The sequence below is a fragment of the Saccopteryx leptura genome, chromosome 1 (genome assembly GCF_036850995.1).
Source record: "Saccopteryx leptura isolate mSacLep1 chromosome 1, mSacLep1_pri_phased_curated, whole genome shotgun sequence".
NCBI classification, from domain to species: domain Eukaryota; kingdom Metazoa; phylum Chordata; class Mammalia; order Chiroptera; family Emballonuridae; genus Saccopteryx; species Saccopteryx leptura.
The window spans coordinates 328123251-328137389 of NC_089503.1; the positions used below are offsets into that span (position 1 = coordinate 328123251).

The 14139-nt window shown below is 37.8% G+C and overlaps 2 protein-coding genes across 5 annotated transcripts in view; one reads left to right on the forward strand and one right to left on the reverse strand.

Moving 5' to 3' along the window:
- The window catches only part of MMS22L (MMS22 like, DNA repair protein), a 144313-nt gene extending 139180 nt beyond the window's left edge, over positions 1–5133 (forward strand). Inside the window, exon 25 of the mRNA XM_066358846.1 lies at positions 151–5133. Within this exon, the coding sequence (XP_066214943.1) occupies positions 151–244 (94 nt within the window). The 3' untranslated portion in view covers positions 245–5133. The remainder of the gene's footprint in view (positions 1–150) is intronic.
- A 1507-nt stretch (positions 5134–6640) lies between these two features.
- Positions 6641–14139, reverse strand: part of KLHL32 (kelch like family member 32) — a 241751-nt gene continuing 234252 nt past the window's right edge. For all 4 annotated transcript variants that reach the window (XM_066358849.1, XM_066358848.1, XM_066358847.1 and 1 more), the window contains one exon: positions 6641–8503. In XM_066358849.1, coding sequence (XP_066214946.1) covers positions 8342–8503 — 162 coding nt within the window. In that variant the 3' untranslated portion in view covers positions 6641–8341. The remainder of the gene's footprint in view (positions 8504–14139) is intronic.

Genomic DNA, 14139 nt, shown 5'->3' on the forward strand with positions numbered 1-14139 from the left:
TCCCAAAGTTTATTAAAGAATCGAAGTGCTTTGATCATATTGTGCAAGTGTAAACAGACATTCAAGCAAGTTCAGTTTGTAAATACTTAAGTGAAAAATAATGGAAATGGTAATAAATATATCCGCCGCCTTTTCTTTTTTCTTCAACAGGAAATCCTATAGCAAGCTTTTATCTCACCTAGGACAAGTGGGACAAGATGAGGTGCAAAGACTGGAAAATGATAACACCGAATATGTTTTGTGATTCATCTTTTCCATTAATTCTAACAATCTAAAGCCACTTTGCATCATTTGGACTCCTTTTAATTAATTGTATACTATTCTTTTTTTTTTTTAATATTTTATTTATTGATTTTTAGAGAGAGGGAGGGGAGAGAGAGAGAGAGAAGGGGGAGGAGCAGGAAGCATCAACTCCCATATGTGCCTTGACCAGGCAAGCCCAAGGTTTTGAACCGGCAACCTCAGTGTTCCAGGTCGACGCTTTATCCCACTGCGCCACCACAGGTCAGGCAATTGTATACTATTCTGTTAAAATTATTTTCTAGGACTTTTTTTTCTTAAATACCTGTAAGTATACTAGGTATATAAATAAGTAAATAAGGTTAATTATATTATAGGATCTTGGGAACTTGGCAAAACTGCATTCTGTTTGAAGAGATTTAGTTATAAACTAAATTAAAGAAACTTTCTAACTGGAAGTGTTATCTGTGTGCTACTACTAAGCAAGTTTGTATTGGTTGATCTCTGTACTTTTGAACCGTAATGTGACTTTATATCTTGAGATTGTGTTTGTTGTGTTTTTTACAAGTTATGTTTGAATAAGATACCTTAAGTTTTTTTGGAAGGGAGAGGAGGGTCAAGAAACAGAACTGTTAATCGTTTTCCTTTCTTTTTTAATATGTGAGGCAAGTTAATAAATAAAACCCTTAACAAGCCTGCTTAACTCTTGTGAGGAATTAGATTGAATCTGCCTAAATGATTATACAGATAATATATAAAATTTTTTTAAAAAATTAAGCCAACAATGTTTGTTTAGGTTGCAACAGCTGTTGGATGTTTTCTTTACTCATTCTTTCTTTTGGAGTTGTCATTAACAGACATATCAGGAGGGTAAACAAGAGTCTATAAGACGAGGATAAATAATAATGTTCTAGAAAAATCTGAATATTATAAATTAACAGAAGAATGAGATGTCAACTGATTTATCTCCTTACTCTTTAATTAGAGCCTCTTATAACTTAGCATCTTATATGTTTAGGAAACAGTTTAGTTTCTTTAAGCAACTATTGTCTCTTAACTCTTTAACAATTTCATATAGGTTTATTTTACCAGTTGGGCTCTTGACTCCTTTTTGTGGTGAGCATTATTTGGTAAAAAGAGCTCTAGTGCTAATACTTGGAACCCACCTGGGTCTCAGAGCTCTGCTTTGTGACCTTGAGCAAGTCACTTAAACTTTCTGAGCCTCAGTTTCTTCGTGGAGAAAAAAAGAATAACCTTTTTTTCTATTTTACAATGTTCTGATAAGAATTAGTCGGATAAATTTTTGGTGACCTGTATTCTGTTTGGATATATACAGTTATGATTACTGCATCATGTTTGCTATCTTTTAAATAATTTATCTTTCTTCTCTGGACTCAGGTCTTTCTCATAGTTCTGTTCCTTTAAGAAAACTTTTTAACCCTTTTTGGATTCAAAAAGTATCTTTACAAATGAAATGTATTGCAGTCAGTAAATAGAATTAATAGCCCTCTCCTAATTGTAATCTGAAGTCTAAAGAAGTAGCTGTTGTTTTTGTGACATAATGAAATGAACGAACGTCTTTTTGGTTACTTAATAGACTTCGTAGCAATGAATTTCTTTTCATTATGATCATTATGATAGTGACTATTAAGATATTTTATTTAAGGTGATGCTTTTAATTACATATTTATTTTTGAGGAAGATTGATAAAGAGATCTGGGAATCTTGCTCATGGTGCATGGACATTTAGGGATAAGAAAAGCCGCTGCCGAATCGTACATTAGAGTGTGTAACCGTAGGAGCTAAGAATAACTAAAGGCTGTACTTTAAAAATCAGTTGCAACAAAAAGTCTGTAACAATACAGGTATGTGTCTATTCTTCATAAGTAAGAAAAATTTTAAAGAAGCTTTTTTTTCTTAATTGAAGAAAAAAAACTATGATTCAGTTCCTTTACTTGAAAATTTTGACTGACTCTTCACTATTTTTTGAGATAGAGAGAGGCAGGGCGAGAGAGACGGGAACACTGAGCTGCCCCTGTGTGCGCCCTGACCAGAGCATTGCACCGACAACCTCTGTGCTCCAGGATGACGCTCCAACCCACACGCTATCTGGCCAGGGCTCTTTTTTTTTTTTTTTTTTTTTTTTTTTAATTGATTGATTTTTAGAGAGAAGAAGGGGAGAGGAGGAAGGGAGGCATTCATTTGTTGCTCCACTCAGTCGTACATTCACTGGGCGCTTCCCATGTGTGCCCTGACCGGGATTGAACCCAGAGCCTTGTTGCCTTGAAATGACACTCTTAACTGAGTTAACCAGCCAGGGACTCTGCTTTCTTATTATTCATTTTCCTCTAAATACCATTATCTCTGAGGCTGCTGCTTCTACTTTTCTACCTTTTGCTTTGTAAGTCACTGTTTTGGTGAAATCTGAGAGTATGTTCTAATTTCTGATGTTCTTTGGCCTGTGAATATCCTCATTTTCTTTTGTCCTGACATCCCTTCCTCAGTGATGCTGCTTCTTCACCTTTTTCTTGTCCCCAACAGTAAGATCTGGCCCTTTCCCTGCTCTGTCCCAGCATTCTTCCAGTAGTCAGTAGATAACACTAGCTCATAATTTTCTCTCTGATTTTTTTCTAGGGCTTATTTCTCTCTCAGCCTGACTTAATACCTCCTGAGATTTCAAGGCAGCATGCCATGCTGTTCTTGTAGCTTTCTATTCTACTCCACCTCCTGTCTGTATTTTCCACCCAGGAAATGCGCCATTTTCTCAAGTTACTTCACTGGGAAACTTTGGGGGCGTCTTAGAGTTGTCACTGTTCCCCACTTGGAGCTGATCAGCAGCAGCACAGGCTCTGCTATTTTTGCCATCCCATGCATCTCAACTGTTTTTCCTATTAGCACTATAAATTCTTTTATCTCCTTATCTCTGGTCTCCTTTTCCGCAATTAATCCTTCTCACACTTCTGACATTAGTGTTCCTAAAATACTACTTTCCTCTTGTTGCTTTTCTGCTCAGGGCTTTCTAATTACTTCCCATTGTTAATAAGCTGACAGTCAAACCCTTCAGTCAGGAGACTTTCTGCCATTTGACTCTACCTTTTCTGTCTAAACTAACCTCAAGCAGGAGACTAGACTGTCTGAGACTGTCAGAATGCCATGTTCATTATATACTCTGAGAGTATGCCACTCAAATAATCTCTGTGAACTATCAGATAGAGTGTAAAAAAGATGATTGAAGGACAACAGGGTGATGAGATGACTTTATTAGACATTCAGACTGAGTGATTTAAATTTTAATTGAACATTTAATTAGGTTTCCATGGGGGAGGCTAAAAAACATGAAGTATTGTCTATGCAAAAAAAAAAATTAGTATTGTCCTGGCTGGGTAGCTCATTTGGTTAGAGCGTCCTCCCAGTATTCCAAGCTTGTGGTTGCAGGTTCGATCCCCCGGTCAGGGCACATAGAAGAATCAGCCAGAATGCATAAATAAGTGGAAAAACAAATGAATGTTTCTATGTCCCCCCTGCCTTCTTCTTTTAAAAAGTTGGATGTTCAGCTAAATGTCTAGTTGATATTTATGCCTTCATAAGGTTTTGTGTAAATAAAATTTAAAAAATTAGTATTGAGTTAGTTGGCATTAGAAGAGTTTCATAGTTTAAAACTTTTATAGCTTTACCTATTCCTAGCATAATTTCTTTTTTTCTTATGCATAACTTTTTCTACCTGAGCATTTTTATAAAAAAAAAATCATTAGTTGTGGATTATCAGACTATGTGTAATGTTCTTTTCCCATCATTGTTACTGTTTTCTCTCATGCTTTATCACAACATTTTAAAGCTACTTTATTCTTAAAGAATTACATGGCTCTGTTTTTGTGTACTTTTACAGACTTTGACAGTTTTATTTTTATGTTCGCTTTGTTAAGATTATATGTTATACACAAATTTGACAAGCTTCTGCATTTAGGAAAGCCTGTCCTAAACCTCCCTTCCCTAAATACAAATACAGCATGTTCACCGAGCACTTGTGTTCCAAAGAGAAAAGGTCGGTACCACTGAAGGCTCGCTGAGAGCTGTATTGTCAGTGCTACACCGCTGCTTTTTGGTTGATAGACTTTTTACGTAAACCTTACATTTTTCAAAACCGGATCTCTTGTGTACTCCTCCTAGAGTTAAAAATATTGCCTGTCAGTCAAGGGTATAGTACACCAGTATAAATAACATACTTTGTTAGGTTAAAATAGTTGGTTTGAGAAGCTAGCAAGGTAGTATTTTCTTTCACAAAATTAAGAAGACATAAGACTTGTATTTTGATTCTTTGATAAACTATATTGTTAAGGTTACCAAAATCAGTACCATATGATTGAAAATGATGAATAGCTATTCACTAAAATTTTTGATGTACTAATATTTATTTGTGAACTGTACTTTTAGAAAAATTCTAGGCATTATTTTATATATTTAAAGCTATTTTGTGCATATAGTAAGAAAATAAAAATGTGTATGTTTAACTTACACTGTGTCATTATTCAGCTTCCCTTTTTATAACATTGTTTGAAAACCAAAATAAAATTGAACCATGTTACCAGAAATAATTTCCACCTTATTACTATTGCTTTTAAACTGTGGTGAAACTAGTTTTCCAGCTATTGTGGTGTCTTTTCACTGTGAGGAAAATAAGAAGAGAAATAGTATGAAAAATACCCTAATCATACCCTGACTGGCATTGTTTCTAAAGATCTAAGGAACTGGTGTCTACTGTCCTTTCCTCCTGCACTGAGAACACTCTGCTAATATATTTGTGATACGGCTTTTTCTTTTTTAAAGTAAAATCTTGAAATGATGTTTAAGTGGTTGGAAGTTTCATGGTCTTCCTATGGAAATTCAAAGTAATAATTTAAATATAAATACAATATGGTCTTTAATTTTGAATACTGAAAATGAGATGAATACCATAGAATAGTACAGTTAAATGAAAAATAAAGATTTGAATAGTTTCGATGGAATCTGGTTTATATGAGCAAAGGAAGTTTTTTCTTATTACCTCTTATTGGTAATTTTAGGAAAAGGATCTAATTATAAGTGCTCTCTGAGTCTTTTTCTATTTAGGGGAAGTATGTTGTAGTTTGGAGGCTGTTCTTTGGCTATGACTATAAAGAATGTTCCTGAAAATTGTGTAAAATTCTGTAAATTTATTTAATTTAAAAATAATTTTACTTAATTTATAAAATTATGTAAAATTATTTTAAAATCCAGTTCAATTCTGTGAATTAGTTAATACTCTGTTCACCACGGGGGAGAGGGGCTGATGATATATACTGATTTGTTTTAAATTAATAGTTAGAGCCTGACCAGGCGGCGGTAGCAAAGTGTATATAGAGAGTTGGCCTGCGACGCAGAAGACCCAGGTTCAAAATCCCAAGGCCACCAGCCTGACCTGACCGTGGGCTCATCATGTCTATGATCCCATTGAGCGTGGGATCATAGACATGACCCATTGGTTGCTGGCTTGAGCAAGGGGTCACTAGCTTAGCTGAAGCCCCCTGGTCAAAGCATATAGGAGAAAGCAATCAGTGAACAACTAATATGCCACAATGAAGAATTGCTGCTTCACATCTCTCTTCCTTCCAGCCTGTCTGTCCTTCTGTCTCTCTCTCTTGCAAAATAAAAATAATAGAAATCTACATAGAGGAGTCTCTGGCTGCCTCTCAGTTATTAAACCAATTTACTTTTAGACCTTTTCCCTTTCATTGTTTTTGGATTTAGGGCCTGGGGTTACAAATAGATTTTAATGGTTTTATAAGTAAAACTGCTACAGGTAAAACTTGTATGTCAAGTAGAAGAATTAATGAATCAAATATTTCTTGCATAGGTTTGTATGGAAAAGATTTCTGAAATGCTGAAGTCCATTTTCCTGACTTGATAAGGCATTTTTAAAATTTAATTGAGTTGGTCTATACCTTTTGAAGAGATTCTCTGTCATCTTTCTTAAATATCAGTTATCAATGTCACTTTCAGAACTGTCCCAATGCTAAGGTTTTTTGTTAAAATTTACTTTTTCTTTCCTTACTCCTAGTCTCCCCTCCCACCCTTTAGTCTGGATAACCAGAAGTTTTATATATTTTTAATTAATATTTTAGGCATCTTATAATGTATATACCTATAATTAGTGAATTCTGTATTCAGAATAAAACTTTTTTATTCACTTGGTTAAAGTACACTGCTCACAAAAACTAGGGGTATTTTATTGCTTCATATTCATTTTTGAAATATCCCCTAATTTTTGTGAGCAGTATATTTATATGAATAAAATAAAAACGTCTTGTAAAGCAAGGATTGATGAATAATGCTTAAAGCAAGCCAAGGGAAAAGTAAAGTCTTTTAATAAAGGTGACTTGGATACCAACAAGATTAGGAATAAAGTAAAACAACTTATAGTTGTTGACTTTATGTTCAAATTGATTATTTTTTGTTATGGACAAAACAAATCCAAAAAGCTAGCCATAAAAAAAATTCTTATGCAAGCCCTGACCAGCTTGCTTAGTGGTAGAGCATCAGCCCGGCGTGTGGAAGTCCCAGGTTCCATTCCCAGCCAGGGCATATTGGAGAAGTGCCCATCTGCTTCTCCACCCTTCCCCCTCTCCTTCCTCTCTGTCTCTCTTCCCCTCCTGCAGCCAAGGCTTCATTGGAGCAAAGTTGGCCCAGACGCTGAAGACAGCTCCATGGCCTCTGCCTCAGGCGCTAGAATGGCTCTAGTTGCAACAGAGCAACACTGCAGATGGGAAGGTCATTGCCACTTGGTGGGCTTGCTGGTGGATCCCGGTCAGGCGCATGCAGGAGTCTGTCGCTCTGCCTCTCCACTTCTCACTTCAGAAAAATACAAAAAAAAAAATTAAAAACCCTTATGCAGTATTAAAAGTGATAGTAATAAAATCAGTGGTGGAGAAGAATCCCACAAGTGCTCCAGATTGACATGATCTTTAGCAAAGTGAAAGTGGAAAAACTTTTATTGTAACTACTGATTCTGGGTTCAAACTTATGTCAAAGCACTTTATGGTACCAAAATTAGTACAACTAATTTCTTCCAAGCATAAAACGTCATTTTTGACTAAATGAGTTTAAATGAGATGAATGAGACAGTTATTATTTGAGGCAAGGATTTGTACAAGTTTAGGACCTTTTGGCTTTGGTAAAGTCCCTTTTTCCTAATTAGCTTTCTCTCTTTTCAGAATCATTTATCCCATAACATGTGTTCAAAGTTCTAGCTAGGAATTTCTAAACCTCAAAAATAATCTCCCTGTTCAGTTATAATTTTCTAAAGATAGTAAAATACCTTGGAATTTTTGAGAAACATTTTTTTCTTAGGCAAAGTACTTAAGAGCATTTGCTTCATCCTTATAGCATTCTTCTGAATTAATATGGAAATCAACAATTATCCTCCTTAAAAAGTGGGAAAACTGAAAGACTCAAGTTAAGCCCTGGGCCCAAGGTCACAGAGTAATAACCAAGGTGAAAACTCTGGACGTTCCAACTGCTGTTCCAGTGTCTGATTTGGATCACCTTAAAAAAATATATATAGAACTTAAATAAATATATAGAACTTAAATACTTATGATATCATAATGCTATATAAAATGTTAAATTTTGAAAGAAAATTACAAACCCAGGTTTAAGTAGTAAAGGGATTGAGTACTGAAGTTTTTTTAAAGATCAGTGGTCAGAGTACTTGGAAATAAACTGACTTACTAATACTGTCATTGTCCTAGACAGCACTGATTAGAAAGGTATAGAAAAAATGCTCTAAGACCCATAGAACAGTAATGGACCGTTAAGTTGGCACTAAACTACACCACAATAGACGTCATACATATGCTACTGTAATGTACATGACACACACTGAAAGGGTGACAGGTAGTTTCAGTTATGTATTTTAGAAAATTGTTTCCTTTATCATTTTTTTTTTTTTGCTAATGTTTATCTGAATATAAGACCTATAAAACAAAACAAAGAAGCATTGAGCACTGAGTCTTCATGCCCAGTATCCAAAAGTCAGGTTTCTCTTTTTCCTCCTGTTCATGGTGGTTATTAACAGAGCATTGGCTTTTCAGATGGTGCCAATCCTGTGATGAGGCACTTGAAGAGTTTGAAGGTTAGGGCACGTGAAATACGGAGCTGGAAGGAAGCATGCTGCTATGCCGTTGGAAGCAAAAGGGAGTGTAGGCCCGTAGAATACTTCTTCTTTGCCTTCTCTACTGACATCCAATACCTACAAAGGAAGAGAAGACGCCTGCATATCAAAGGTGATTGCTTAAAATAAAGGTGATTGACACATAAAAGGAGGCGTGCCGTCCATTAAGTTATGCCACCATGACCATACCTTAGCCGTTGTTATTTTTCTCACATTATAGTACCAGAAATGTGTATTAAGTTCTTGCTAAGTGTTATTCTATATCTTTATACATTTGTGTGTGCACATATATTTACAATAATTTAATCTTCAGAACAGTGATGAGGTGAGTAGCATTATCCTCCTTTAATAAAACTTCCTTAGAGTGGTTAAATAACTTGTCCAAACTAGTTAGTTGTTATCATATGTTGGCTTACAAATGCTCAGTTGTAAAGTGAAAACATCATTGACCTTGCAGCTTTTTTCTGAAAATTGGTGACATCTAGCTCAGTGTCCACCACATCGAGTATTATATAGGACAGCTGAGTAGCAAATTGTTAATCAGTTCAGTTGATTCTGGAAATTTTTCTCCAGTTATTTCCCCTTCAAGCTGTAGTTCTCTCTCTCGTATGTAAGAGTCTCTTTGTTAGTGTATGCCTGCTGTCATTTCAGCAAATCTGACTTCACCTTACTAGTAGGAATATTCTTTAGGAAAGCTTGATCTATCCTATTTGTCAAGCCCATTAAGCTCTTTCCATCCCGCAGACACCATAATCTCTTTTTATTTGAACTTCCTCTAACCTCATTTAAGATCTGTTCTGGAAGAGATCCAAGGTGGCAACAGCACAGGAAGACACTGAACTTGCTGCCCTCTTGTGAGCACAGCAGACTATACACCTATATATAGATGCTCTGGCTGACCTGCAAGGTGACTACAGCACCTGGAGCCCATTCAACTCCAGACAGTAGGATCATCAGAGTGCTGCCACACTCACACATATACACCAGACGACCCTCCCTGCAGCCCACCCCAAACAGCAGGATTAACAGGTTGCCAATACATTCACACATTTGCACCAGGCCACCATTCCCAGACCCACTGTAGCTCATGTGCACTGCACAGTCTCTCCCAGGGCCCACTCCAGCCCAGCCAGCCAGCACCCAGTTACCATATGCACCTATACCTGGCTCCAGTGTGCCTCCCATAACCACCTGATGCACCAAGTCTACACACAGATCACTTCTACACAAGGCCACTTTTTTGAGAATCCAAGTTATTTCACCTAATTCATATAAACAAACAGGCAAAAACAATGAGAAGATAAAAGAGTATGTCCCAAATGAAAGAACAAGAACCACCCCCCCAAAAAAATGCCCCAATGAAATAGAGATGAATAATTTGCATGATAAAGAATTCAAAGAAATGATCATAAGGATGCTCACCAAACAAGAGTAGAAGAGAAGAACTCGGAAAGAACTTCAACAAAGAGTTATCAAGTATACTAACCAATCAGAGCTAAAGAGCATAATAACCAAAATGAAAAATATACCAGAATGAAATTGACAGCAGATTAGATAACAGAATAATGGATTAATGACCTGGAAGACAGGTTAGTGGAAATCACCCAATCAGAGAAGCACAAAAGAAAACATAATTTTAAAAAAGAATAGGTTAAGAGACTTCTGGGACATCAAGCACATGAACATTCCTATAGGGATTCCAGGAGAACCAAGAAAGGCAGAAAATATATTTGAAGAAATAATGCCTGAAAACTTTCCTAATCTGGGTCCAAGAAGCACACAGTTTCAAACAATATTAACCAAAGCGACACTCCAAGATGAGAGACTTGAAGGCAGCAATGGGAAAAAAACAAGTCACATAAAAAAAGACCCACAAAGGTTATCAGCTGATTTATCAGCAGCAACTTTTCTGTCCAGATGGGAGTGGCAGGAGATCTTTAATACACTGAAAGAAAGTAATCTACAACCTCGAATACTCTATCTGGCAAGGTTATGATTCAGAATTGGAGAGAAAATTAGTTTCCCAGACAAAAAAGTAAAGGAGTTTAAAAACCACCAACTCTGCCTTATAAGAAAAGTTAAAGGGTCTTTCAGAAGCAAAGAAGTTAACCAGAAATAAAATGTTTGAAAAAGAGAGGTATCAAAATTAAGGACAATTATTTATCAAATACAGTGAATTATTTGAAAAGCTAGTACAAGAGTCAAAAGACAAAAACAGCAAGCTCAGTTAAAACCACAATAGTTGAAGGAGACACAAAACAAAAAGACCAAAAATACAACATCAAACACAAAGCTGGGCTGGTGGGATATAGTGCTTTTAGAATGTATTCAAACTTAAAACATCTATTAGCTTAAAGTACAGTACTATACACATAGAATGATATACATAAACTCCTGGTAACCGCAAACCAGAAACCTATAAAAGACACAAAAAGTAAACAGGAAGGAACCCAAATACTAAAGAAAACCACAAGGAAAGAGATCAATAAAGAAAGAAAGTAACAAAAGAACTACAAAAAACAACCAAAAAAAAAAAAGTTAAACAGAATGGCAATAAGAAAATACTTATAATTTTTTTTCAATGAATAAATGGAACGCTCCAATCAAAAGACATAGGATGGCTGAATGGATTAAAAAGGGTTTGGCTCAGTGCTAGAGTGTCAGTTTGTAGTGTCAATGTCCCAGGTTCAATTCCCAGTCAGGGCACACAGAAGCAAATATCTGCTTCTCCACCCCTCTCTCTCTCTCTCTCTTCCCCTCCCACACATGGCTCGATTGGTTCAAGCACATCATCCCTGGGTGCTGAGGATGGCTCCATGGACCCTGCACCTCAGTTCCTAAAAATAGCTTGGTTGTGAGTATGGCCCCAGGTGGGCAAAGAATTGGCCCCAATTGGAATCACCAGATGGATCTGGGTTGGGGCACATGCAGGAGTCTGCTTGCCATCTCCCCTCCTCTCACTTGGAAAAGGAGAAAAAAAGCAAAACCCATCTAATACTGCCTATATAAGAGATTCACTTCAGCTAGAAATACATACTGAAGTAAAAGGAATGGAAAAAGATATTCCATGCAAATACAAAACAACAGAAAAAAGGTGTGTAGCAATATTTATAACAGATAAAATAGACTTTAAAACAAAGACTAAAAGAGCCTGACTGGGTGGTGGTGCAGTGGATAGAGTGTCGGACTGGGATGTGGACCCAGGTTGGAGACTCCGAGGTCGCCAGCTTGAGCGCGGGCTCATCTGGTTTGAGCAAAGCTCACCAGAATGAGCCCAAGGTCTCGAGCAAGGGGTCACTCAGTCTGCAGTAGCCCCCCCCCCCCCCCCCCCCGTCAAGGCACATATGAGAAAGCAATTAATGGACAACGAAGGTGCCACAATGAAAAACTGATGATTGATGGTTCTCATCTCTCTCCGTTCCTGTCTGTCTGTCCCTATCATTCAGACCAGAAAATAAATAAAAGTAACAATGGCTTTAAATTTTTACAAAACATTTCACCCAAAACCTGCAGAAAAACTTTTCCTAGTGCACACAAAACATTCTCCAGTACAAACCACATAATAGGCCACAAAACAAGTCGCAAATTCAGGAAGATTAAACTCATATAATGTTTTCTAGGCCTTGGATGGTTGGCTCAGTGGTAGAGTGTCGGCCCAGCATGTCGAGTTCCCAGGTTCGATTCCTGGTCAGGGCACACAGGAAAGGTGCTGATCTGCTTCTCTACCCCTCCCCCTCTCGCTTCTCTCTCTCTTCTCCTGCAGCCACGGCTCAATTGGAGCAAGTTGGCCCCAGGTGCTGAGGATGGCTCCATGGCCTCTGCCTCAGGCAATAAAAGCTCAGCTGCTGCGCAATGGAGCAAAGCCCCAGTGGGCAGAGCATCACCCACTACTGGGCTTCCTGGGTGGATCCTGGTCGGGCTCATGCAGGAGTCTGTCTCTGTGCCTCCCCTCCTCTAATTTTTTTTTTAAAGAATGTTTTCTAATCACAGCAGTATGAAACTAGAAATCAACTCCAAGAAGGAAACTGGGGGTTGAGGGGGAGACACAAACGTGGAGACTAAACATGCTACTAAACAACAAATGGACCTAGAGGAAATTAAACAGGAAACATAAACTGCCTTGAGATAAATGAAAGGGAAACAACTTTCCAAAATCTACTGGATATAACAAAAGTAGTTTTAAGACGGAAGTTCATGCCTACACAGGCCTACCTCAAGGAAAAATAAAAATCCCAAATAGCAGTGGCGCAGTGGATAGAGCGTTGGACTGGGATGCGGAGGACCCAGGTTCGAGACCCCAAGGTCACCAGCTTGAGCGCAGGCTCATCTGGTTTGAGTAAAGCTCACCAGCTTCCACCCAAGGTCGCTGGCTTGAGCAAGGGGTTACTTGGTCTGCTGAAGGCCCATGGTCAAGGCACATATGAGAAAGCAATGAACAACTAGGGTCTCGCAGCGAAAAACTGATAATTGATGCTTCTCATCTCTCTCTGTTCCTGCCTGTCTATCCCTGTCTATCCCTCTCTCTCTCTCTCTCTCTCTCTGTCCCTGTAAAACAAACAAACAAACAAACAAAAAAACCTGAGCCTGACTGAGTGGTGGCGCAGTGAATAGAGCGTTGGACTGAAATGCGGAAGACCCAGGTTCGAGACCCCGAGGTTGCCAGCTGGAGTGCGGGCTCATCTGGTCGAACAAGGGGTTACTCAGTTTGCTGAAGGCACGTATGAGAAAGCAATCAATGAACAATTAAGGTGTTGCAATGTGCAACAAAAAACTAATGATTGATGCTTCTCATCTCTCCGTTCCTGTCTGTCCCTGTCTATCCCTCTGTAAAAAACAAACAAATAAACACCTAAAGAAAATAGAAAAAGAACAAACAACACCTAAATAAACAGAAGAAAACAACGAGAATGGAAATAAGTTAACTAGAGACTAATAGAAGAATAGAAAAGATCAATGAAACTAAGAACTGGTTCTTTGAAAAAATAAAACAGACAAACCTTTAGCCATACTCATCATATAAAAGTGAGCCCAAATCAGAAATAAAAGAGAAGTTACAACTGACACCACAGAAATATAAAGAATCATTAAAGAATACTACAATCATATGCCAAGAAATTGGACCACCTGTAAGAAATGGATAAATATTTAGACACATAGAAACTTCCAAGACTGAACTACAAAGAAACAAAATTAGTTTAGACATTACTAGCAATAAGATTGAAGTAGTAATTAAAAAAAAAAAAATTTCCAGGGCCAGGCAGCTTCATATGTGAATTCTACCAAACATTTAAAAAATTAATGCCTGCCCATTTCAAACCATTCCTAAAAACTGAAGAGGAAGGAAACTCATTCTGCCAAGCCAGCACTTTTCCTGATACCAAACCTGACAAAGACATTATAAAACAAAGTATAGGCCAATATTGTTGGTGAACGTAAATGCAAAATTCTTTAACAAAATTTTAGCAAGCAGATTCAACAGTAAATTAAAAATATTAAGGCCCTGGCCGGTTGGCTAAGTGGTAGAGCGTCGGCCTGGTGTGCAGAAGTCCCGGGTTCGATTCCCGGCCAGGGCACACAGGAGAAGCGCCCATCTGCTTCTCCACCCCTCCCCCTCTCCTTCCTCTCTGTCTCTCTCTTCCCCTCCCGCAGCCAAGGCTCCACTGGAGCAAAGATGGCCCAGGCGCTGAGGATGGCTCCTTGGCCTCTGCCCCAGG